At 42.4% G+C, this 17936-nt stretch overlaps 1 protein-coding gene across 3 annotated transcripts in view; it reads right to left on the bottom strand.

The window, feature by feature from the left end:
- Nucleotides 1–17936, bottom strand: part of HTT (huntingtin) — a 153332-nt gene that overhangs the window by 101910 nt on the left and 33486 nt on the right. For all 3 annotated transcript variants that reach the window (XM_032254023.1, XM_032254022.1, XM_032254021.1), the window contains exons 7-12: nt 13628–13769; nt 12807–12985; nt 7584–7788; nt 6059–6106; nt 4049–4129; nt 2121–2461 (exon numbers count right to left, since the gene is read on the bottom strand). In XM_032254023.1, coding sequence (XP_032109914.1) covers nt 2121–2461; nt 4049–4129; nt 6059–6106; nt 7584–7788; nt 12807–12985; nt 13628–13769 — 996 coding nt within the window. The remainder of the gene's footprint in view (nt 1–2120; nt 2462–4048; nt 4130–6058; nt 6107–7583; nt 7789–12806; nt 12986–13627; nt 13770–17936) is intronic.

Here is a 17936-nt window from a genome sequence, read left to right as displayed (position 1 = left end):
ATGTGGAAATTTCTTTTTAATATGAAAAAGAAAAAACCCACACAAAAACATTTGTCTTCAAAAACAAATTTTACAGCAAGCTGGAAATATGACGACAAAGCTTTTAGACAAAAGCCTAACAATGTAACAGGTTATCTCCTAAATTGCAGAGACTAAATCTACTAAATTTCGGGCATGGTATTTCATATGTTTAGCCATCAGTTTGGGGCATGTGTCTACATCACAGGATGTTTCACATCCACTTGAAATGTCCTGTGTAATTTACCTTAAAAAACTGAGCGATGGACTCTAAAACTACCAGCAAATTACCAAAATATTGTTTAATTAAGTTTGTTAACTACTATACTATTAGGTAAAACACTCGATACAAATTCTTAATTAAAATTGGGATGTAAAAGCAACTCCATTTCTGGGTATTTAGCCATAAAAATGGAAAGCAGAGTCTCCAACAGATATCTGTATACCCACGTTCGTAACAGCATGATTCACAATAGCTAAAACGTGAAAGCAATACAAGTGCCCAAGGACAGAGGGATGGAAAAGCAAAATGTGGTCTATCCATACAACAGAACAGCATTTGGCCTGAAACATCAGGAAGTTCTGACACAGGCTACAATATGGATGAGCTTTGGGACACTATGCTAAGTGAAACAAGTCAGTAACAAAAGCACAAAAACTGTGTGACTCCTCAAGTATATGAGAACCTAAAGGAGTCAAATTCAGAAGACAGAAAGAACGGTGGTTGCCAGGGATGTGGCGGGGACAGAAGAATACAGAGTTCAACAAGAACAGAGTTTCAGTGTTACATGATCAAAAGGTTACAGAGATGGATGGTAGTGATGATTCCAGAACATTATTTAAATGTATCAAATACCATCGAACTGTATACATACACAATGGTTAAGAAGATAAATTTTATGTTATTCCTATTTAACCACAATTTTTAAAACTGGAAAAAAAAGAAGTATAAAACTCAATATAGACTTGTGCCAAACTTTATTAGACTATCCATGAGGGTTTCTTGTCCACTAACTTAGAGATCAGAGGTATTTAAGCCTATGCTGCTATAAAATGGGACATGTTGTAAAAGTTTTTTGGAAAGTCGAAAGTGCTTAAAATAATGCACACTATTAATCACATTTCATTCAGACCACAGATCTGTTCATAATAGGCTCCTTAAGGGTTTTTAAAAATAATTATTTAACCAGGGCCCAACAAGGCCTTAAAGAATGTAAAATGCACTCAATTTTAGCAGAGTTCATATAATCAACTAATCCAATTTTTTACCTCAGTGTTCAACACAAAAGACACTAAGCTGTTTCCTTCAGTGAAGGTACCAGATGAGGTCAAGCTCTCCATTAATGGTCTAAGCCGCACTGTCATTAGGGGTATTAGACAAGAAGAGAACAAGTAGGAGGGTTCAGGTCTGGGTCTCCAGGGAAGATCTCAAAAGACGGCAGATGGCAGGGCTGGGCATGGTGGCTCACAACTGTAATCCCAGTCCTTTGTGAGGCCAAGGTGGGTGGATCACTTGAGGTCAGGAGCTCGAGGCCAGCCTGGCCAACATGGTAAAACCCCATCTCTACTGAAAATACAAAAATTAGGTAGGTGTGATGGTGCACACCTGTAATCCTAGCCTCTCAGAAGGCTGAGGCAGGAGAATTGCTTGAGCGTGGGAGGCGAAGGTTGCAGTGAGCCGAGATCGTGCCACTGCACTTCATTATTTATTTATTTATTTATTTATTTTTATTTTTGAGACAGAGTCTTGCTCTGTTGCCCAGGCTGGAGTGCAGTGGCACAATCTCGGCTTACTGCAACCTCCACCTCCTGGGCTCAAGCAATCCTCCTGCCTCAGCCTCCCTAATAGCTGGGATTATAGGCACATGCCACCATGCCCAGCTAATTTTTGTATTTTCAGTAGAGACAGGGTTTCACCATGTTGGCCAGGCTGGTCTCAAACTCCTGACCTCAAGTGATCCACCTGCCTTCGCCTCACAAAGTGCTGGCATTATAGGCATAAGCCATCATGCCCAGCCTCCACTGCACTATAGAGTGAGACTGTCTCAAAAAGGAAAAAAAAAAAAAAAAAAAAATGATGGCAGGCCCCTGTGCCCACTTACAATTTCAGAACTGTCTGAAGGGGTGACAGCTGAATCAGGCCCTTCTGTGGTGGTCTGGGAGCTGTCGCTGATGGGCGAGGAGGCCTGGGTCCCGTCATTCAGGTCCATGGCAGGGTCAGACGGGACAGCACTGACCTGGCTGGAGCTGTGGCTCAAGATATCTTCTTCATCCCCATCAGTGGCGGAGCTTGTCAAGTCACAGCCAGCCAGATCCACCGAGTCTGCCTGCAGCGTGTGTTGTGACCGTGGCTGCTCTGTGATGATGTCATGACCTGCCGACCCTGGAGTGGAAACCCCTGAAGAAGCAGTCAGCTCTCCACTGATCTCATCCTTCACTGAGGCTGAAGACAGAGAAGCACTCATTTGTCAAATGGTGAGAAAACATTCCATAGGGAATCAAAGGCTTGCAAAATTACAAAAAGTGCCACAGTTATCAAATGTTGTAGCTGCACTGAATCCTGAAGACAGTGAAACACAGGACAGCAGTGCATCAAGCACCACTCACACTGCCTCTCGCTACAGTACCCATCTCAATAAAACAAGGCTTACCAGAAGATAATATTCTCAAATGGTGTTTCACTGCAAAAATTCAACTTCAAGTTCCTAACCAACTACTCCAAGCCTTCGCTGGAGCAACGTATAAAGACGTTTGTAATTAAGGGGCAGCCTAGTCAGGGGCACAGACATGCAGATCCTCTAAGCAAGCAGTGGTCAGAAATAAGTGTAAACTCATCATCCCTCTGGGGTAGGCTTGCCTTCTTCCAAGCCATGTTCAAGATCTCTACTGCAGTCCTGTTCTCCTGCAAGATAAACCTGTAACACATTTTCCTAGTTCACTTTTTAAATTCCCACTTAAAACAAAGAAGACTATAGAAAAATCATGGCAAAAAGGCCAACATGAACCTGTTGGCAGTGGTCTCTCCTGGGGGCAGTTGAGTTGGTGAGCGTGTGAGCTTTATACTAGTCCAGATAGTTGTGATGTTTTATTGCTGTTTAATTTGTATAATCAGAAAAAAAAATCTATTTTTATTTTGTAAAGTAAATAATTACCACTAGAATTATTTAGATTTTCCTCCCTAAATATTTAAGCCTTCCTTTCAGTTATAGCTACAATATTCTTTTAGATAGGATTATACAACCAAAACCATCCTCATATAATCCAGTTATTATAATCCTCATCTTGCATAAAGTACTCATAGAATCACATTAGATAACTATCTGTAAGTGGCCAGGTGCAGTGGCTCACACCTGTAATCCCAGCACTGTGGGAGGCTGAGGCAGGCGGATCACTTGAGGTCAGGAGTTCAAGACCAGCCTGGTCAACATGGTGAAACCCTGTCTCTACAAAAAAAAAATTAGCCAGGCATGGTGGCAGGCACCTATAGTCCCAGCTACCCGAGAGGCTGAGGCAGGAGAGTCACTTGAACCTGGGAGGCGGAGGTTGCAGTGAGCCAGGAGCATGCCACTGCACTCCAGTGACACTGCATGCCTGCACTGAGTGACAGAGTGAGACTCCATCTCAAATAAATAAATAAATATCTGTAAACAAAGGCAGATTCTTTCAAGTTGAACTATCCATAGACAATCTTTTATCCCATTTTCCAACCCCCAGAATAACCCATCCAACTCATGAGACGCTTCTACTTGCCATACCCTACTCACAAAGCCCGGGGCTCAAGGAGGATAAACCTAATTTTAAAACAGCCTAAACCAAGGAAAACAGCAAATATCTGATGCAAACACCACAGACACACAAGCTTCAGAGTAAGCATTATAAAAGAAGCCCAAATAGCCCCCACTTGAGCAATCGGGCTCCACTGCTGCCCCCCGCCGTGCTGTCCACTGGGTGCAGGGGGAGGGGCAGGAAGGGCAAGGGGTGGACAGCAGACAGTGAAGGTCCACACCAGCAGCTAACTAGTGAGAACTACCTGCAAAGGCGGAGCTGCTGACGTCCGACCTCGATTCAGAGTCATCGTCCAAGGCTTCTTCTTCTCCTAAGAGCACTTTGCCTGGTAAATAAGGTAGCAACATTCCTTTTAAGTTTGCTAAAAATAAGGACTTCAAAATTAAGTAAATGCACTCGAAAATGAAACTCATAAGCATATCTAATTTAATATAGTTTATCTTCATATAAGTATTTTTATACCTCTACAGTGTTAAACACAAAGAATGTAGAGATGTTTTGTTTAGAATGCTATTAAAGTCAATAAACTTGTATGGAAAAAAGTTAAAAGCAATGATTCTCAAACTATACCATAAAACATTTTAATAATTAATATTTACTGCTTTCTATTAAATAATTTATATTGCTACTTAAACTTAAAAATGGTGTAAGTTACAACTGTAAAGATCCAATCCTATTGGCCTTTGAAATATTCATGTCATAGCTCCAATGGCATACCAGAATTTATAGATAAAACTCCTATACCGAAAGGTCACTTTCATTTTATTATCTTTTAATTTTCTGGACTTTGTGATTACCAATCAGAACTCGAGCATTATATGGTCTGGAAGGATGAAATAATATTTCATTTGTAAAGTTCTAAAATACATTTTATTGTTCATCTTCAGAATTACATTAATGAGAACAAATGAAACCAACAGTCTTAATATGATTTAACTGAACTCGTTAAATCTTTGTGGCTACATTACATATGAATGTTATTAAATGGCACTATCAAAATAATAATTGGAAATTTCTAATTTCTGCTCTTCAAAGAATAAGTCAGAAGTATGACAACTTCCATAAGTTTACAATGATGCGACATTAAAGGTGAAAAAAATTAGCAAAGGAAACCCAAAATCTAGATGAAATTAACACAGCAACTTGGCCTATCTACTAAATAATAGGGACCTTTATTACAAAATAAGTTATTTACCTTGAGAAATCAAGTAAAATGCCAAAAAGGTGAATTCGGATGTTAACAAAAGCCATCTCTAGCCTCCAAATCAGTGGTTTGCAAATATGTTCCATAGCGCCATCCCCAGGATAATCTCCTCGAAGGTGCAAGAGCTAGGCTGCCACCCGAAGAGAGGCTCCAGGCCACCCCCCACTTTTACCCTAATGCTATAGCCAACACAACTCTACTTTCATCTGTCTTATAATATTGGCAGATTTCACTTTTTAAAAAAAAGGATTTTCCAGCTATAACAAAACAGTTTAAAGTCCACAGCTGTAAATGGGAGAAAGAAAACACCAAAAAATAAAGACACAGGTCTCACTCCGTTGCCTAGGCTGGAGTGCAGTGGCATGATCATAGCTCACTGTGACCTCAAAACTCCTGGGCTCAAACAATTTTCTTGCCTCAGCCTCCTGAGCAGCAGCTGAGGCTACAGGCACTGGCCACCATGCCACCATGCCTGGCTGTTTTTTGTTTTGTTTTGTTAGAGACCAGGTCTCACTATGCTGCCCAGGATGGAAAAGAAGCTATTTAATAATATTCCTGACTAATATTAAACAAAATTCACTGGGAAGGTAAATTTCTTTCATAAAACACAACAATACATTCCCTAAGGCAGGTATGGGCAAACTACAGCCTGCCTGTTTCTGTAAGTAAAGTTCTAAGTAAAGAACACAGCTGGCCGGGTACTGTCTACAGCTGCATTCCTGCCACAGGGCAGGGCTGAATGGTTGCCGAAGAGACCATATGGCCCATAAAGCTAAGATGTTTATACTCTGTCCCTTTACAGAAAAAGTCTGCTAACCACTGAACATTAGAAATTTATGATGCATTCAAAATTTATGACAAAGCAATTCTAATATGAAAGCAATGTTTAAAAGCCACCTACAGAACTACTGAGGCTTGATTGTCAGATTCCAGCAACATTCACACATACAATCACTCTACTGAGAAGAGATATACACAGAGTCCAACACATTACAGAAATACAAGAAAATAAATAGGATTCAACACAAGACTCATTTCTGAAATAATCACCTTTTTGTTTTCTTGAAAGGACAGGGCTGCATGAGGAACCCCCTCCAGCTGTAAATCACAGAAAGTGACAGATAAAGTAATAAGCTGATAAGATCTAGAAGAAATGTGAAAATCTTCAAACAGCTTGATTCAACTTTAAAGGTAGGGAAAATGTGAATGTATTTCCACAGGAAGCACTTAACATCACAGTTCAGTATTTTAATTTCAATATGAAAATTACATTAACATTCAAATATATAGTTCTAAAGATATGACCTAAGAAGTCAAAAAAGCTAAGATAATTTTTTATTTTAAAAGCCAAATTAAAAGCATTAGAAATCTCAGATTTTTTAGTCAACTAACAATCAAGTGTAATTTTTCATTAGCGATGAGTATTTCCACGCATTATTTGTAAGGCATACATTCCACAGAGAAAAAGATTCTTCAGTGCAAAGGACAGAGAACAAGGCAGATGAACATTTCCTGCTCATGGTTCTGGCAAACATTTATGTTCACAAGAGGCAGCAATGAGGCTTCACTCGGATTTTCTCTAATGTGGAGGCTGTGAGGAAAGGCCACGCTGCACACACAGTGCCCAACCACACTGCAGTGGACTAGGAGAGGCTAGAGTCAGCAAAAGCTTATCCACGGTCTGCTAATCACCAGACCCAGCGGAAGAGGCTAGGATTCAGGGATTCTGGTCCACTGGAGCTCCCAAAGGCAGCTCTCATGCAAGACAGGGCCTCCTAAGCTCACTCCTCCAGGGCAGCACTGCGTGGTGGGATAGGACCCAGCCCCCAAGAGCATGGAGAGGGGCAGACTAGGCAGTGGAGGCAGGCACAGAGCTGGGGATAGAGGGATTTTCTGAAGTCAGGATAGGAAGGAACTCTCAGATCCCTCTGACAACTTGAAGACGCCATTTCTGGCAAATTAACACAAGGATCCTACAACTACTTTCCATACTGTTTTTATTTCTTTGTACCTGAAAGGCAACAGGAGGCAGCCAAGGCAAAGAAAGAATCAGAAGGAGGGGCTTTAAATGTGTGGCCTCATTTTGCTACCTAACCTTCTAAACTTTAATTCTCCTATTTATTTTATTTTTAAGTTTATTTTGAGACAGCACCTTGCTCCATTACCAGGCTGCAGTGTAGTGCTGACATCATGACTCACTGCAGCCTCAATCTCTTGGGCTTAAGCAATCCTGCCACCTCAGCCTCCAAAGCAGCTGGGACTACAGGCATGTGCAGCCAAGCTCAGCTAATTTTTTTTTTTTTTTTTTTTTTTATAGAGACAGGTTCTCACTTGGCCAAGCTGCCTGAAACTCCTAGGCACAAGTGATCCTTCCAAAGCACTAAAATTACAGGCGTGAGGCACCACGCCCAGCCTAACTCCTCTATTTATAAAATAAAGATGAAATTTGTATTTTGAGTTTTGGCAAGGAAGATGCAACACAGACTGCTTAGCAAAGGGCGGGCCCATAATCAATAGAGGGTAACTAGTACTACTGCCAAGTGAAGTGTAAGAATAGACCTTGCTAATAACTTGCCTATAAGTTCCACTATACTCCCACTACGGCTTCGGCCACCAGACTCATCCTTAGCCTCGGTGAGCTGCCTGATGCCCCCCGTGGTGGTCAGGGCTTGCAGAAGCTCGGGTGGAGGTGTTCTGAAGAGCTGCTGCAACAGCTCCAGGGCTCCGGTCACAACATTGTGGTCTTGGTGCTGTGTATGATGTAACGTTAGTTCATAAACCTAGAAACAGAAACACAGATGTTCTGGTCAGAGTTTATAAAATGCATCCTAAGCTCCACCTTTTTTTTGTTTTTTAATAGGACTTTGCTGGCAAAGTTTATACCTTAGTTTCTCCCCCTAAAAATTTCCCTATCACTTCTGCCAATGTGATCATTAGCTTCCAAGTTGTTTTCTCAATTTCCATGATTTTTTTCATTGTTATATTAATTCCTTGCAAATAAATAGAGCACTTCCACTAGAGCAGTAGCGTGAGAATGAAGATCTCTATTTCCCAAAACTGGTGACTCGGAAAGGGAAGATAAAGCAAGCATATACTGAGCGAGGAGCCAGCCTGAAGTACATTTAAAAATCAAAAGACACTATAATGAGTGCCACTGAGAAAGAGCTACCAAACGTTTTAAAGGCAGCATGCCATCTTTTCTTAGCACTTTTAATACTATATCACAATGCTCCCCAACCTTTCTGGCACCAGAGACTGGTTTCATGGAACACAATTTTTCCACAGGGCCGGGGGATGGTTTCAGGATGGAACTGTTCCACCTCCGATCACCAGGCATTAGATTCTCATAAGGAGCATGCAACCTAGATCCCTCACATGCACAGTTCGCGATAGGGTCTGCGCTCTGATGCGAATCTAATTCTGCAGCTGATCTGAGAGCTCAGGTGGGAATGCCAGCTCACCTGCTGCTCACCTCCTGCTGTGCAGCCTGCTTCCTCGCAGGCCATGGACCAGAACCACTCCACAGCCTGAGGGCTGGGATCCCCTGCTGTACCACATTATATGAACATAACGAACTTATGCTTTTTCCCTTTAGTCAGAGTTGCCAGATAAAATACAGGGCACCCGTTTAAATTTAAATTGTAGAAAAACAACAAATAATTTTGTACTGCAAGTATGTCCTACATGATTTAATATACTTACACCATAAAATTACTCATTATTTATTTGCCAAGGTCAAATTTCTCTGGCATCCTGTATTTTTATTTGCTATTTGCCAACCCTATCTTTAATATTATAAAATACATATGTCTCTTTTTTAAAAAATCAGACAGCGTAGAAGAGTATAAGGCAAAGCGTCTCCCTTTGAGCTCTTCCGATGGTTACTTCTATACCCCTGAATCCCAGGTCAGCAAACCACAGTGCACAGGTCAGGTCTGGCCCGCCCTGCTTTTGTACAACATGTTTCACTGGGACACAGCCACATTTATGGGCTGCCTAGTGCTACGAAAGTAGTGTTGAGTAGCTGCAACAGACTTGGTATGGCCTGCAAAACTGAAAATATTTACTTCCTGGCCCCTTACACAAAACACTTGTGGGCACCTAGAGCAGGTGGGCACCTAGAGCAAGTGCCCACAAGTGTTTTGTGTCAGGGGCCAGAAATCAGCTTATACCTTGACTTCTTAAGCCATCTGTTTTGGACAAAGAATCTCCTGACTCCTCTCAATGTAGTAAGGAAACAAGCACCCACATTTCCTTCACCTCGTCTGCCCCCTCCTAACTTCTGTTAGCAAAAGCACTGCTTTCATACTATGGAGATTCCCCTTTACATGCTACTAGGTAACTACATTGAATATTCTCTGCCTGGAAGTTAAGCCAAAAAACTTAATTAAAAATGAACAGTATGCATCTTACATATCATGTGTTCATGTTATTCACTGCATAATTTATGGACAATAGTGTTCATAAATGTTATTCACTGCAATAATGAAATACTTCCTTCTTTCTGAGTCTAGTCACGTTAATAACCTAGACTCAGAAAGAAAGAAATATTTCCTTATTACTCCATGTCGTTTGAAAGAGAATGTCCCAAGGTTAATGGTCAAATGGATTCTCTTACTGTAATCTATTACTTGCTTAAATTTACTCTGCATCTTCTTTTGCTTCATACTTGGATCACAAATTTCCTTTACAAATCTTGCTGGCTTTCCTATGGTTACTAATTACCTTTTTTCTCCCTCCTTGTTAATAATATATGCATATGCATATGCATTGGAAAGAGAAGTTTCAACATTTTCTTCTGACACCCAAAAGGACCACACCCTACCTCCCTGAGTGAGCATACCACCCTGCCTACACCAGTGGGCTAGGCCCAGCTTCTTAAGTATACTATTTATTCAAGAAGAATGGTTTCTAATATGAATTACGCAGCGAACAACAATCATCCTGGAATTGCTTTTATCGCATGTCTAGGTTAGAGAGTTTGTTTCTTGGATTTCAGGGCTTCCTCTATATTCCAACTTACTTCTTTTTCAAAAAGCACAAATGGAAAGCAAACTGAGTTCCTGCATACCTAAATTATCAATATCTTGCCCACACTTGCTTAATAGTTTGCCCAGGCCAAGGATAAGAGTAAATTCTAATTAAATATGGCTAACCAAACTACATTTGCTGAATTGAACTTCTCACAGTAATTTAATAAACAACAGTTATTAGTCAAAACAAGATGGAGTAAGACATGTTACAGAGGTAATCATATCTAGAGCTTGCTAGTTCAAAAAGGTACCATATCATTTATTTACTTTGGAGAAAGGTGTTCAGAAAATGAGCAGTTAAGTAAGTGTCACATCCATACCCCCTTTTCCCTTTCACTCTCCATGCCTGTCCTTCCAGGATTACTGCAATCCCAACTTAACGCAGTTTCGAGCTCCTTCTAACCTCCATAACCAGCACTCTTGCTAATCTCGAGAAAGCCCAGAGGCCTTTTCAAGACCCACCGTTGCTCTGTCTGTGCACCCACATTCACCCTGTGAGCATTCTCTCACCCTTTCACTCCTGGGACTTGGCAAAGACCAATTTTCTGTCTGTAAAGCTCCTTTCTTCTCCCAAATCCCTGTGCCGGGTCAGATCCCACATGCCCGTAAGTGACGGCTCAGGACTGACCTTCCCCAGGCCCCACCATGTGCACCTAAACTGTTTAATTTAATAAATAAAAATTATTTGCTTCTCTCAACAGACCAATGGTCTCTAAACATTTATGATCAAGCCTTTTTTTAAAGCATCAGTTTAAAAAAAAAAACTGAGCATATAGTCTCAATACTTTTTAAAATATACTTATCTTAGAATATGTAAGAAATACTGAACTCAGATATAATGTACATTATAAAATACACATTAAATCCGACAAGGCTTTTCCAATGATTGATTTACAGGAAATATACAGAGAATAGAAAAAGGTGTTAATTTACACAATGGAGTTGTACGCAGTAAATCAGACCACCGAAAAACTTAGAAGACAAATAATCTGATTTCTCAATAAATGAGCTCCAAGGGAAAAAAACAGATGGAGGGAAACCAGTTGATCAAAGAGACTTTTAACCCTTATCAACCAGTTTTATTTAGATGCTGATTCCAAGAGTAGAGAGAAAAATTGACAATGAATTAGTGGGTGTTCGATGTAGGAAATGTTTAATATTTTCAGTTATAACAATGGTATTATTTTGTGGTGTTGTTTTGGGGTTTTGTTTTGGTTTTTTTGAGACAGAATCTTGCTCCATCACCCAGGCTGGAGTGCAGTGAGACAAACATGGTTCACTGCAGCCTCGACTTTCCAGGCTCATGTGATCCTCCCATCTCAGCCTCCCAAGTTGCTGGGACTACAGGCATGCATGACCACACTTGGCTGACTTATTTTTTTTTTAAGACATGGTGTTTCGCCATGTTGCCCAGGCTGGTCTCAAACCCCCTGGGCTCAAATGATCCGCCCGCCTTGGCCTCCCAAAGTGCTAGGATTACAGGCGTGAACCACTGCACCTGACCATCATTAAGTTTTAAAAGTAAAGAGTCCTCATCTATAGAGATACTGAAATACTTATAAATAAAATAAGAGGATGATTGGAGTTTGCGTCCAAATAATTAAAAAAGGGAGAAGTAGGGTTATAAATGAAATACAACTGGTCATGAGCTAATACTTCTGTATGTTTGGAATTCTCCTTAATAAAAAGCTTAAAAAAAAAAAACAAGGTACGGTAAAGATGAAATAAACTATATTCTAAATGTTTTATTACTATGGCAACACCCTTCTTAGAACATTCAGCAATGTTTTTTTGAGGGCAATACAATTAAATGTCATATCCCATGAGACTCTGCTTTTATTCTGTAAAATTACCAAAGGGCAGCTGGTCAGAATAGAACTCTCAGCCCCAATACTTTCTTAGAGTCCACTCTTGCTCAGCTGTCTATGAATAACCAGCACTCACACGGCCTTAACATGTGCCAGGAAGCATTCTAAGCACTTTATAAACACTACCTAACTCAGTGCTTAAATTATTAGCATTATCTTCAATTCATGATTCTATGTAAGAATCATTTCAAGCCACTGACAATTTTGTACCCTAAAAAATGTAGCTAAATGGCACATATTAAGCACAGTAAAAAACCTGACATAACATTTTAAGTAAAGTTCAAAAAATCCAATTGCTTAAAATGAGGCTGCATGGTTAAAAAGTTAATGAAATGACCTGAGTAAGCATGCTACAAAGAACTGAAGTCAACTGCCAATTATAGTACATTAGAATTACTGCAGGGTTTCTCTGCATTGGAAAGAGAATTTCAACATTTTCTTCCCACACCCCAAAGGACCACGCCCTACCTCCTTGAGTGAGCATTCCACCCTGCCCACACCAGTGTGCATGGCCACAGGCTCCACAGGGCAGAGGCAGCATCTGAAATACTCACCACTGTATTCCCAGAGCCTAGCACACGGTGGGTGCTCAATCAATATTTACTGGGCGGGTGAACACATAATGTGACCTCTGGTTTTAGAAACAGGGTAGCAGTAGTCTCTGAGGGGCTTAGGTAACACAGCATCTGAGGAGGCATCACCTGCATCTGACTCACAGTGACACTGACATACAGAGGGAAGGCAGCTAGGAGTCAGCACCTCGGGATGGAACTGAGCAGCGCAGCTCCAGAATCCACACCTCTAACCCTCAGTTCTGCCGCTTCTCTTCCAAATTAATTGGTTCTTTGAATGTCAGTCGTTTACATGCAGGGCCTAGAGTAAACCCGGTGCTCCTACCTGGACGAGCTGCTCTGCAGAGGGAGAGACTTCCATTTCTTTCCGTGTCACCCCAAAGCTGCCTTTCAGGCTTGTGTCCTTGACCTGCTGCTGCAGCAAGGGCACCAAATACCTCAGGGTGAGCAGCACGCCAAGAATCAGCAGGGTGGAGTGTTCATCCTCGACAGGAACCAGTAAGCCTGTGGGGGCAGCAAGGTGTCTTAACATCTGACTCACTATTTGGAGATTCTCGGCTTAATTTGTTAAAAAAGAAGAGATCTTGAGAGACAAAGATGGCATGAACATGGCCATGAATGAGTGCACCATAAGGCCCACTGGAAGTGGCTTCACACCCATGTCCTGGCTTAGCAGGCTCCTTTCCTGTGAGCTTCACCGTCTTTGAAAGTTGGGTGGTCATTTCATTTCGCACGTCCACACGCTCACTTGGGGACTTGCCAGTGATGATTTCCACAGTTACCCAAACAACAGGAGAAACTGTCAGCTGACCTACAGAGAACCCACAGGGACCCGAGGCACAGTCTCAAGCCTCACAGACTCACGGTAGTCAGGGCTGGCACAGATGGAGGGCCAGGCCCTGGATGGCAGGAAGGGCTCACCCTGGCCCACACCCACTGCACAGGTAGGTGTCCTTGGGCACGGCTGCATCTGCAGTGTCACAGAGACCCATGCCGGCTCACAGCAGACCCAAGGCAGTTCACATTCTTTCAGCCAGTGCCAAATAGCCTGGTCCAGAAGCTGAGGGATCATCCGATTTTCACGGTTTCAAAGGTCTACCTTGAGTGCATGCTGGAGACTCTACCACTCGTACGCCTCCGCCTTACCTAAGAGCACATTTAGCAGCCAGCTGTAGAAATACTGTGTCCTTCTTGAGTGCTGGCAGACGCTCACTGCTGACCCAGCTGCTGTCCGCCGAATGGTAGGGGAGCTTGACTTCAGGTTCGCTATGAAAGCCTTTAACAAAACCTATGGAAGCAGAAGTCCAAGCAGATAAAAGATGAAGCTTCCATGAAGCTTATTAGGTATTACATAAAACTTAACTTGAATTAGAAGTTTCCAATTCTTGCAAAGTATAAACAGTTTGAGGCTTTTCCTATAGCTGAACTTGAAGCACCCCAACTTTGGGACACTCAAAGAGCAGTTTATAGACATGTGTAGTCTATTTGCTTCTTTATAACCTTCACTCAGGGGACTGCTCAGCATCCATGACCTCTTTGCAAGGGTGGAGGCCTCAATTCTAGATACATTCTACCCACAGTATTTGGGGACAGTTAAAATCAACAAATGACAAAGTTAAGAAGAAAAACATACTGGCCAATTACAATAATGTCACACCCTAAGAGATGGCTTGTCAAAGTCCTGCTAATGTCATGAAGTTCTCAGGACTGGAACATCTTCAACCAGAAACATCTGCAATTTAACTGGACATGACAGCATATTTCCCACAACTGTTCTCTTAAGAAATTAGGGAATACTTTCCCACTGGGCCTCTAGGACAATCCAAAGGAGAAAGTGCTAGAATTCTAGTGATGGCCATTTAAATCTTGACAAAAATATCCTAAGAATGAAAAGGGATGAACCATCTAGTTGCATCATCTTGGTGACTATGGTACTTAAGAACATCCATTTCCCATTATTCAAAACCATGCTCCAAGCCACGACTTGATTCCAATCACTGTTCGGCATGCACTGAGCAATTACTATGAGTCAGGGACTCTGTCAGAGCTATGCCTGGGCAAACAATCAGTAAACTAGTAACTGGTATCTGATTTATAAATAAGTTTCTCTTCCACAGCATGGTTAGCATACACTGCTTCTCAGAGGCTTATTACTCCCAGGGAATGTACACATCAGGCCCCTGGACACTGTTCTGCAAAGGATGAGACCCCAGGACTCCCTGGCTGGCTTCTTGCCTCTAATTTCTCCTGAGAAACCACCTGGAGAATAAAGTAGAATTATCTCTGACAAACTTTCTTAGCTGCAAGAAAAGATATTCACATCTTTAAAAAATACTTTGGCCAGGTACAGTGGCTCATGCCTGTAATCCCAACAGTTTGGGAGGCTGATGCGGGCAGATCACTTCAGGCTGGGAGTTCGAGGCCAGGCATTCATCAGTTCAACATGATGAAACCCTGTCTCTACTAAAAACACAAACATTAGCCAGGCATGGTGGTATGCACCTGGAGTCCTAGCTATTCTGGAAGCTGAGGCACAAGAATTGCTTGAACACAGGAGGCAGAGGCTGCACTGAGCTGAGACTGTGCCACTGCACTCCAGCCTGGGCAACAGAGCAAGACTCTGTCTCAAAAAGGAAAAAAAAATCATTCTATTAGTCCAAACTTACAAGCACAATGAAAGCTACTCATTATTATGAAGAGTCAGAACATGGTGAGCTTAAATAGTCTGGAATAATAAAGAATAAAACTTAGTCTGAGAGCTCCAAGGGGCCTCCTCAGATCTAGTCTCCACAATCCCAAGAATCCCTTCTCCAAGGCAGCTAACAGGAGGCCCAAGGCCATGCTACAACTCTTCTAACAGCGAGAAGGTACACTGTATTTTAGAAAAGATAGCGCCACTTTCCAAAATGCATGCACAACATACCTTTCAGAGTACTTCAAAAAGGAAGACATGCATTAATAATTAAAACTTCAGAGCCAAGGGTGCTTTAAGGAGTGGAAGTTAAAATCATAATATGATTCCCGAACAAACCCATCAGGAGGGCTAAAAGTAAAAGCATCAGCAATTCCAAGTGCTAGCGAGGACCAGAGCTCCTAGAGTCCCCATACACAGTGACAGAAGGGTGAGAGGGTACAAGTACTCAGAAGAGCTATTTAGCAGTTTTGTTTTGTTTTTTTCTTTGAGACAGAATCTCATGGTATTACAGGTGCACACCACCACACCTGGCTAATTTTTGTATTTTAAGTAGAGACAGGGTTTCACCATGTTGTCCAGGCTGGTCTCGAGCTCCTGACCTCAGGTGATCCACCCACCTAGACCTCCCAAAGTGCCAGATTACAGACATGAACCACCGTGCCTGGACACTATTTGGCAGTTTCTACTGCAGCTGAGATGCACACACCCTATTACCCCACCACTCTACCTCTAGCTGTGCATGATGGAAAGCTGCACACATGCTCCAAAAGACACACCTGAGAGTGGTCACAGCAGTACTGCTCGTAATAGCCAAGAACCAGAAACAACCCAGCAATAATACAATGAATAAACTGTGGTATATCCCTACAATGGAATGCTATGAAGTTACTAAAACTACAGGAACTACTAATACACACAATAATATAGAAGACTCTCATGAACTTAATGTTGAGCAAAAGAAATCAGACAAAAAGAATACATACTATATGGTCTATGCACACAGAATTTAAAAACAGACTCTGGCATTAGAAGCCAAGACAGTGATGACCATGGGGAGGAAGGAAGGAGTAGTGATGGGGGATGGGGTAGGACTACAAGGCGGCTTCTGAGTGCTGGTAATATTCTGTGTCTTGACCTGGCTGGTGGTTATAAGGGTAAATTCACTTTGTGGTTAGGAAGGAATACACTAATGATTTCTGTCCTGCCTGGAACGTACAGTTCATGTCAGAAAAAGGAAAAACAAGGGAGTATCAGTGTTTGGCAGGTAATCTTGAGAATGAGAATACACCAGGCTGGGTGCAGTGGCTCACGTCTGTGATCCCAACACTTTGGGAGGCCAGGCGGGTGGATCACAAGGTTAGGAGTTCAAGACCAGCCTGGCCAACATGGTGAAACCCTGTCTCTAAAAAAATAAAATAAAATAAAAATAACAAGAGAATGAGAATACACCAGAGGATGGGAGACTCTTTTTCTGAGACAGAGTCTCATTCTGTCACCCAGGCTGGAGTGCAGTGAGGCAATCTCAGCTCACTGCAACCTTCTGCCTCCTAGGCTAAAATGATTCTCCTGCCACAGGCAAGTCCCACCCTACCCAGCTAATTTCTGTATTTTTAGTAGAGACAGGGTTTCATCATGTTGGTCAGGATGGTCTCGATCTCCTGACCTCATGACCCACCCGCCTTGAGCTCCCAAAGTGCTGGGATTACAGGCGTGAGCCACCACGCCCGGCCAAGGTTGGGAGACTTCTAATCCAACATGCTGGATTGAACATGTGAAGCTCTGCTTCCCAGAAGCCCCACAAAAAAGCATGTAAAGAAGCTGTATAAAGCATAAGTGTACACGGACAGAAAGAAAAGAACATGGGCACGAGCAGGCTATGGGGGTCAACAAAACTTCAGAAGCTAAAAAAGTAACAAGGGTTACGTAACTGACTGATTTGCTAGCCTACAGAAAGAAGTACAAATACAAGCTTTGCTAGGAGATGGGGGAGAAGGTACAAGGGATACCAGCAAAAAGCAAGCTCACTCAAGCCACATAACTCCAAGAAAAGTTCGGGCTTTGGAGGCACCACATACATTTGAAAGTGGAAGGATGGAGGGGGTGAAACAGTGGCTTGTCTCATTGCTCCTTGGGCAAATTCCTACCCACTCGCCTGAGGTCTCCCCTCTGATCCAAGGCAGCTCAGGAAGCAGCCCACCTTCCTATCTCTGGCAAAGACTGAGAGGGATAATCTCAAGAGGTGTTAACACAGCTGAGGACACGCGTGAGACACATACAGAAAACTAAAAGAAGGCGTCCTGACCACCAACACCGTGAATCCCTTTCCAGTCCAGGGATCGAGGACAACGCAGCCAAGTTTGTATCTCCAGTTAGGAAAATGAGGAATTTCCTTCCAGGAATACTGGCTGACTCAAGAGGAAAAGACTTGCAGATACTGGTATTTAAAGATCTAATGATGGGGCCAGGCAAGATGGCTCACCCCTGTAATCCCAGCACTTTGGAAGACTGAGGAGGGAGGATCACCTGAGGTCAGACACTTAAGACCAGCCTGGCTAACATGGCAAAACCCCATCCCTACTAAAAATACAAAAATTAGCCGGGCATGGTGGCATGTGCCTGTAGTCCCAGCTACTAGGGAGGCTGAGGCAGGAGAATTGCTTGAACCCGGGAGGCAGAGGCTTCAGTGAGCCAAAATCGCGCCACTGCACTCCAGCCTGGACAACACAGCAGGACTTCATCTCAAAAAAAAAAAAAAAAAAA

The sequence above is a fragment of the Sapajus apella genome, unplaced genomic scaffold (genome assembly GCF_009761245.1).
Source record: "Sapajus apella isolate SASKATOON/1434 unplaced genomic scaffold, GSC_monkey_1.0 scaffold85, whole genome shotgun sequence".
NCBI classification, from domain to species: Eukaryota; Metazoa; Chordata; class Mammalia; order Primates; family Cebidae; genus Sapajus; species Sapajus apella.
The sequence above is the reverse complement of the archived record's forward strand: the minus strand, read 5'-3'. Positions and strand labels throughout refer to the sequence as shown.